The sequence below is a fragment of the Berghia stephanieae genome, chromosome 5, assembly GCF_034508935.2.
Source record: "Berghia stephanieae isolate SIO BIC M18660-M18661 chromosome 5, UCSD_Bste_1.3, whole genome shotgun sequence".
NCBI lineage: Eukaryota > Metazoa > Mollusca > Gastropoda > Nudibranchia > Aeolidiidae > Berghia > Berghia stephanieae.
In genome coordinates this window covers 14,124,218-14,133,527 of record NC_088364.1, presented here as the reverse complement: position 1 = coordinate 14,133,527, position 9,310 = coordinate 14,124,218, and the positions used below count along the sequence as shown (strand labels likewise).

Genomic DNA, 9,310 nt, shown 5'->3' with positions numbered 1-9,310 from the left:
ATAATGCTGTGTATAAAGAACGTACCAACATAATATTATTTGATTTTGATGAATAATATAATATGGCAGTGGATATCATTGTATTTTGTATATCAATTACTTGAAACTCAAAACTACAAAATTGGACAAGCCAAATGAACGTAAATAGAGTTAATTATACTACGAATAGTGAAGATGACACTTATTTATATAATATTCTATATTTATGTAATACTCAATGTTGTCAATAATTAGCATTGAATGCTGCTTATGTAATTGATAAATTGTATCTATGCATAAAAGTTACACAGAGCATTTAAAGGTTTTTAGAACGATATAATATTATTGTAAACACGCCTAACAGGCAAGACGTGTCGTTCTGTGCTCTGGTATATTATTTTTATTTTTTGTTGTGGTTGCTATACATTGATACCAGATCATTTTTACTCCGTTGTGCTCGTTAAAACGTACTATTTCTTATTGTATAATTTTTATCAATCATTAAGAAAGGACTGCTATATAATTCTATATTTTATCATGGAAACTGTAAGTTTAAAAAGATTTTTACCCAGTCTCTTACAAACATTGTTCACCTTATTTTTATTTTACCACCAACACTTTTATTCAACATCTGATATTTACAACAGGCCCCGAGGCGGTAAGCGTAAACAACGTCACATTCCAGCTGTGATTTTTAACGCAACTGAACCGGTTTATTACAATACGGGGAGGCAAATGGAAACAACACAACATACCAATGGTGACAACTCGTACTGACAACCCCAGTCCACCACCAACACTTGTAATTGTGCCAACCACAAAAAGTATCACGACCGACAACAATAACATTGTTACTGGTCTTTTAAATGTACAGTCCTGTCATGATAAAACGGAAGAACTAAATGATTTATTAACTGAGAAGAGCTTTGACATATTATTTATTGTAGAGATTTGGCTCTCACAGTCTGGAGACGACCCAGTTGCGAAGGCAATGACACCCCCTGGGTACCAATTTAGATCGTATCCAAGGAAAGACAGCGAGGGGGTGGCATTGGTGTATTTTATAACACAAAATTATCTAAACATGTGGAAATCTTCGAAATACTCTGCAAAACAATGGAGGCCATTGATTAGGACTATCCCTCCAGAATGCAAGATACAACATCAACTGCATCTACCGACCGCCAGCAAAAAAGAAAAAGAAAATAAAAGTACCCGATGTTAGGAAATACATCAACGAGACGTTAACATTACAACACACGCGTCGTGGCCATTCAATTATACTCGGCTACTTTAATTTTCACTTCGACAACTTCACAGAAATCGCTAAATTGCATGAGCCATTATCGGAGAACAACATGTGCCAGATCGTAACAGCGCCAACCCTGGTTGCTGGTCATATTTTAGATTGGGTAATTGTGGAAAATTCAGAGTTCCATAAAACCAACGCCATCGTCGATTATCTCCCCCTTTCGGACCACTCCCTCATTTCTTTCAATCTTGACGCTTCAAAACCATGCCAAGAAACCACCACCACATCAAACAAAACATCAAAGGGATTAATTTGGACAATTTCAGGGGCGATTTAGAAACAGTACGCACTCAAAATTCAATGATTTCTCCAGACCAGTGAATCTAGTTGTCTAATCGAAACGCTTGACAAACATGCGCCATTCTATGCAAGGACCGTCACCAACTGCAAGTATGCTCCGTGGTATACGTAGGACATTAAAGAAGCTAAAACGAAGTGTCGGAGAGCAGAAAGACTGCTGAAAACATCAGGTCTTAAGATGCATCGTGAATTATACAAGAACACATTCGTGCCTGGAATACAACAATAAAAAAGGCAAAGACCACGTTCGTATTTTCTTTCAAAATTCGAAACTTCTAAATCTTTCAAACAATTATATCTGCAATGATCTACTTGGACGTGAAAGATGCACTTCATTACCACCTACAGCCAATCAAAGAGACTTGCCAAACAAATTTGTCAACTTTTTTCCATTCGTTCAGAACTAGATCGGCATGACCCTCGCCTCGAAACGATATTAAGTCGGATTTTTCAATTTTGGGTTTTCGGTACCCAATCATAGCTTATTTTATGCTTTAAAATTTGATACCAAATTTATAAAATTCGGATTATTCATTGCCCAACTATGTCCGTTTGAAGTAGGGAGAGTGTAAAAACCAAGTTTTGAGAAAATCGACTATGAAGTGAGGCACCGTTTTCACGCACGTATGCCGGTATGATCTCATTGTAATTGTGAATTTTGTACAACTAACTCAATTTAAGGTAATTCCTTTATAATAGCAGCGGTTGCGAGTGTGTGTATTGTCTGCATCTGTATGTATGTGTGAGAGTGTGTGTGTGTGTATGTGTGTGTGAGAGAGAGAGAGAGAGAGAGAGAGAGAGAGAGAGAGAGAGAGAGAGAGAGAGAGAGAGAGAGAGAGAGAGAGAGAAGATCCGTGGTATTTACTTGCCACGGTAACTTGTGATCGAGTGGGGTGGATGGCTTGCTGTCATTGCCAATGTTAGTTGTGATATGCCTATTGCATGAAATAATCAGTCCCACAGATCCTGGGCATTACTAACTATTGTAAAAGAAAGTGTCTCATTCCTCCCCCCCCCCCCCCCCCCCGCAAAAAAAACAAAAAAACAAAACAAAAACAAAACAACAACAACAAAAAGAAAAAAGAAAGAAAAAAACACATGTCAAGTTAGGTAATTTTGCAGTTTCCACCCACCGCTGGCTTCCTCCATACATGCCCCAAAAGTAGCTCAACGGTCACGTTCAAGTAAACTATAATATTATGACTAACAATAACTTTTTTCTTCTCTGTTTCGTTTGGTGATCCTGATGGGTCACACATTATTATCTTTTAAAATCCACTGTTTATTATTCTAGACGGATACACAATGGGAGAGAAGGACATTTGTAATCAATTCCAGGCAGAGAAAAACGTGATTGGTCAGGATGAAGACACAAACATGGAGGATAACGCTGGACGAAGACTCCAGCCTCACAACTTTGAGGATGTCATCGCAGAAATGGGTCCGCCTGGCCGATATCAGATTGTACAGTGTGTCCTCATAAGTTTGAATGTTTTTATAGTCGTCATTATCATAATGAGTTATGTCTTCATAGGTGAGAATTCTTTATTGTTTTTAATAATAATATTTCCTTTTTTTTTTAAATCAATAAAAGATGATGATGATGATGATGATGATAATAATAATAATAATAATAATAATAGTATAGTAGTAGTAGTAGTAGTAGTAGTAGTAGTAGTAGTAGTAGTAGTAGTAGTGGTAGTAGTAGTAGTAGTAGTAGTAGTAATAATAATAATAATAATAATAATAATAATAAGAAGAAGAAGAAGAAGAAAAATAAGAACAAGAAGGAGAAGAAGAAGAAGAACAACAACAATAACAACAAGGACAAGAACAAGAAGAAGGAAAAATTAATAGTCATAGCAGGAGTATCTTTTCAATGATTAATTTATATTTCTACTAGAAATCCAATATCTTTTATTTTATGAATGAAGCAAATTGTCTGTTGGTCACCCATGAAATGTCAACCCTTAGATAAGTCCAATCAGTGCGAATCTACTCATTCACTTCATCATAGTGTCTCTAACGTAACAAATGTCAAAACTGGACAATACATATAACATTAGTTGTTGTGATTTTATTGGTAATGTTTGTAATCCCTTGCCTAATATAAATACGGTTCAACTGTCGTGACGTCACTTCCTTCGTAATGACGCATAGTAAAATAGTAACAGGTTCTAAACTATCGGAACAATGGCGGACGCCCTTATGAAATACTTCTGCAGCGGGGATAATAGTGTATCCAGAGGAGTAAAACATTATAAATCTGATCAGGTTTTGACTTTTATATATTCTGATCCCATGGCATGTGAAACAGTCATAAAGAATAAAAAGTACCGATTTTCTTCGTTTAGATACAAGCTGCTCGTTGCTGGACGGATGTGACATCAGACTAATGAATCCTATTAACCTTGTAGCATGTGATACAAATAGAAAGATCGTTCAGAAAACATGTGGTCTTGTTTGTTTGTAAAAATCATGAACATGTTTTATCCTAAATTGTTGAATTATTTAAACATTTACTTTTTCTTTTTGTTTACTGTTTTACTAATTTGTTTATTTATTTAAATATTCTTCTAGTGGAGAATCCACAATATTTACGGGAGAATAAAGGCTATTACGAACAGGCACTCATCTATCTTAATTTCTATACCACAGTGTTGTGTAAATTAACCTAGATCGAGACGAAACTTTTGGGATATTAACGTTCAGAATCGGTAATAAAGTATGTAGGTGCGCGTAAATGATTCTGGCAATAGGGTGGCCAGATGGCGATTCTCAATGTCAAACTAACGACCGATCTTTATGCCATAGCAGATTTTCTAAATATTTATTTGAGTCAAAGGGTCATAGAATTAACCTTGATTTAAAAGATAATTGCAAGATATTCGTATATCAATCTGTAAAAAAAGGGGTTATAACTTTTTGCTTTGGTAGTACTTTTTCAAAAGTTGAACACGAGGTAAATGGAAAATTTAACCCCCAGTCCTATTTTTTGAAAGAATTGATTTATTCATATTTATTTACTTATTTTTTACCTACCACTTTAAAATGTTATGGTCTTGGGATTTGTTAGACGCAAATAGAAAAAAAAATACATAAATGAATAAATATATCATAAGGTTTTAAAGTAAAAATGACTGGGAAAAAGAGATTTTTGTTGTTGTTTTTGAAGGAATCTTATCAATGTGTACATATTCCCAGGCATGATATAGGAACCTTATTGTGATGAAACTAGTCTCAAACCAGAGAGAATTATTGTCCATTACAACAGTGTTAAATTTAAAACTAGCCAGTAATTGCGTTCCCTTATCAAATCTGCAAATTTATGCTCGTCGAAGCATATCTATGGTCCTCAATAAAACAAGCAAGAAAAATATGTAGGACTAACAGAAAATAATTTCAAAACAAGATACAACCTCCACACCTCAACATTTAGAAACGCTAACAAAAAAACATCCACAAAACTCAGCGAACATATTTGGAAATTAAAAGACAACAAAATAGACCACAACATTTCATGGAAAATTTTATCTAAAGCAACAGGATAACACCAACATCAAAACAATGTAGCTTATGCCTGGAAGAAAAATATACTATAATCAAACAACCTCATGAAGCCACACTCAACATGAAAAGTGAGATCTACGGAAGGTGTCCCCATCGGCGTAAATTCTTGTTAAGCAACTTTAAACCGGAACCACTTCAAGAAACAACAACAGTCAACAAAACAACTCAGTCCTGACGATGGAAAATTAAGCCTGAAACATTAATGTAGACTGTCTCAAACATTGTGGTAAATATTTTAAATAATAATAATTCGCTCCATTACTGCATGTCGAGCACTTTTCGTACCATATTTGTATCAAACACAATTCTATATAGATAGATAGATAGATAGATAGATAGATAGATAGATAGATAGATAGATAGATAGATAGATAGATAAATAGATAAACAGATAGAGCATCACAATTATGTATTTTCTCTTCGAATAGGAATGGAGCCCGAGTTTTCGTGTTCTTCAATGAACGAAACTACATTGTCTCAAGAGATATTCCGTGTCACCAACGAGTCAACCTCATTCCAAAGTTCATACGAGGATTGTCAAGTCCAAATCACATCAAACTCATCAGGACAAATCAAACACTTGGAGACAATTGGCTGTAGAGAGGGATACGATTACAGAGGAGGTAAACACGTGTCTATCATCACAGAATGGGATTTGGTCTGTGACTCAAAGGGCATAGGTCAGATGGCTCAGTCTTCGTTGGCGTTGGGTGGAGTTACTGGAATTCTTTTGGCATCCACATTTTCTGACAAGTATGGTAGAAAGAAAGCCTTAATGATTGCTGGTGCGCTATGTTCAATGTCACTTTTGTGTTCAGCTTTTGCTCCAAATATTTATGTTATGATCTTTCTCCGATTTTTTACTGGCTTTTTTGGTTTTGGAATAAATTCGACAACATTTGTGCTCGGCTCGGAGCTGCTGGTATCAAAACATCGTGGAATCTTTAGTATCTTTCATGGATTTGTGTCTGCCATTTTTTCTCTGATTCTTTCAGGTATAGGGTATATCTTCCGTGATGGAGACTGGAGATACAAATATGCTTAGCTATTTGTTGTTTGTGTCCTTTGTTTTTTATGTGTTTCGTGAATGAATCTAGTTCGTGGTTATACAGTAAGGGTAATTATATACAAGCTACAAAAAACCTGAAAAAGGCTTGTCACCTAAACAGGTTAGAGTTTGACCAGATCAAAGGTACATGGGAAAGATTATGCAGTCAAGGAAACAAAAGACATGCCACTGACAAAGCTGCTATGAACTACAATATTTTGGATATCTTTCGAAACAAAAATCTTCGCCTATCTGCATGCATTGGCTGGTACTTATTTTTTACGAATAATCTCAGCTTTTATGGACTTTATTTTAGTGCATCAACGCTTGCAGGAAATCTTTATGCCAACACTGCTCTTATGGCAATTCTAGGTTTCCCCGCATTTCTTTTAATTATCCCTCTGCTCAGATATAAAGGAAGACGATTTGTTGTTATATTTTTCATGTCCATGGCGGCTGTCTGCCTTATAATAATATCCATATTGCTTGATTGTGCCCTTTCCACACACACGCAGCACATCGCCTACACATCCACTGCATTTTACCTGATAGGCAGACTTTCAGTTGGTAACAGTTATACAGTTTTGTGTCTTTATATCCCAGAATTGTTTCCAACTACTCTCCGATCATCCGGTGCAGGTTTCTGTATAACCGGAGCGGGCGCCGGAGGGATGCTTGCTGCCTATCTACTTCCACTACATTCCTTGGCACCGTGGGCACCAGGCACGGGCTTAGTTTGTATTTTGATTATTGCCATACTTCTATTGTCAACGCTATCCGAGACTAAAGGCAAACAACTGGCTTCTACTATTGAATGTTAGTCTCGTGTCGTGACACGGTGACGAGTATTATTAGATTGATATTAAGACGCTTCGGACGTAAATTTGCTTGAAGTTTGGAATAATAAAAACTATGTTAGAATACTGTCAAATGCGATGAATGTGTCACAATGGAAATATTTGCCTCGTTGAGGCTGAACTATTTTTAGCATTATTTTCCTATCTGGTGTTTCCTTCTTTTTGAAAGACTCAATTTATTATCAAATAAGTCAATTGCCCCAAATCTACGGTATACTCTAATTTGTCCAAATCTAAGAGGCCAAATTTCCCTCTGTGCTGAAGTTAACCCATGCGACAGTAGATTTAGATTCTAAACTCCACGATCAAGTATGTATAAAATTTCAATTAAACCTTATCATATTCTTTTAATGGATTTCCTCAATTTAAAAAAGATGGCATCCAAATTGTCACAGTAAAAATAAATTGACATGGACCTGAGATGAGCAAATCGTTTGGCCTGAGGCATTCACCTATTAGCCGTTGATTGTCATACTTTATTTTTTATGTTTGTGCTCCAAGAGGATTGACATGTTAGTCATCTTATTTTAGAATTGCAAAATAAATAAACGAAAAAAAAAATAGATCGATAATTAAATAAACCAACCAAAACTAAAAATAACCGGCCACACAAGCAAACAACTTCCCCCTCTAACCCCCCCCCCCCTTACCCGCAATTTCTCTTTTCCTAAACGACAAAATATTATAAAATTATTGCGAATGTTGTTAAATTCCAAAAGGCGAACAGCTGTTTGAAGTTCAATCCTACAAAGGCCTTTTCGGCTGACGAGAGCAGCTAAACACTCTCCACCTCTTTCGACTCCTCTACTAATGCTTCTTCTCTCATTTGGCGGTCAGTCCCTATCCTTGGTTGACTTTGGTTTAAGGCCGTAGTCCTTGACTGGGACAGAAACAGTTGAAAGTATGGTTAGAGTTTTGAGAGATGATATTTTTTTCCTTGTAAATCTTATCTCTGTTTTGTACTGTTATTTCTCTTTATATTTAAAATATGACTTGTAAACATTTGAGTGTATTCGTCTTAGTGGGATCTTGTGCTGGTGTCTGGGTGAGACTTTTAGGTGATCTCAAACTAAATACACTGATAGTCTGCTCTTGGAATCTACATCTGTTTCCTATTTGTACCATTCCCCTTTGTCTTACGTTTTCCTCAAGTCCTTTTAATTGTGCTTCTAGAATGTTTTTACTATCCAATTTTCGTCCTTTTTACTGGCGCTGATATGACCTAAATGTGTTGCAAGCGCCATGAAACCGATACAAACTAACAAACAAACCAATGTAAGACAAATCTATCGGGGGTATCTGCTAACTGAATGGACTGAGTACAAACGGTGATAGGGATCACAATGCACAATTGAGAAATGGTTGCTGGTACTATGTACCTAAATTATACCAATGATGAATAAAAGTGATACGATATCATAAAGACTCTACTTGTGATCGTCGTAGTTTTCTTTCTGTCTATCTTTTTCTTTTTTGTTGTTGTTGTTGTGTGATTAGATGATTGTTTATTCTTTTTAATTAATTCCATGCCGTGTATTGATGTTAGACACATTTTAAATATGCTATTTTATTGTTAATCCTTGATTCTCAATGTGTGCCTCAAGAGGAATTTTGAATGTAACAGACCAGTTACTCGGAACCGATGGCAATTTCTCTTGACACCATGTGGGATATACCAGAGTGGAAACACAATTCCCTGGGTGGGGCTCCTTACATCCCATAGTGGGAAGGGAGGCACTTACTGTGTCTTCTATCTTCCTATAACTGTTTTCCAACATGCTTTCTGTCTTAGTCTTTGAATGAGATTACTTGGTTTTGTCCAGGCGGTGGCCGGATACCCTAGCTGGGAGGAAAACAGTAAAATGTATAGTTAGAGTTTTGGGAGATGATAATTTTGTCTTGAAAATCATGTCTCTGTTATGCATTGTATTGTTTTTACATATAAAAAGGTTTGTAAAGATTTGAGTGTGTTCATCTTAATGGGGACCTGTGCTTGGGTCAGGATGAGACATTTAGGTGATCTTAAACTTAGTACACTGATAGTGTGCTCTTGGAATATACACCTGTTCCCTATTTGAACTAATTAACCTTTGTCTTACTTTTTCTTGGGTGCTTTAATTGTAATTCTAGAACTTTTTATTATCACTCTATCATATCGTCTTCCTTTTTACTGGCGCTGATATGACCTAAATGTGTTGCAAGCGTAAAACCCTTACAAGGAAACAATTAATCAATCTGATGGAA

General features: G+C 36.0%; 1 protein-coding gene across 2 annotated transcripts; it reads left to right on the top strand.

Moving 5' to 3' along the window:
* Nucleotides 1-9,025, top strand: LOC144974078 (solute carrier family 22 member 6-B-like). 2 transcript variants are annotated; one of them, XM_078916968.1, is made up of 3 exons: nucleotides 1-140; nucleotides 2,886-3,125; nucleotides 5,590-9,025. In XM_078916968.1, the coding sequence occupies exons 2-3, from the start codon at nucleotides 2,897-2,899 to the stop codon at nucleotides 6,204-6,206; spliced, it is 846 nt and encodes a 281-aa protein (XP_078773094.1). In that variant the 5' UTR covers nucleotides 1-140; nucleotides 2,886-2,896; the 3' UTR covers nucleotides 6,207-9,025. The 2 variants fall into 2 exon arrangements, with proteins under 2 accessions (XP_078773094.1, XP_078773095.1); XM_078916969.1 differs by lacking the exon at nucleotides 1-140 and having other exon boundaries at nucleotides 2,767-3,125.
* Nucleotides 9,026-9,310: the final 285 nt, after the last annotated feature.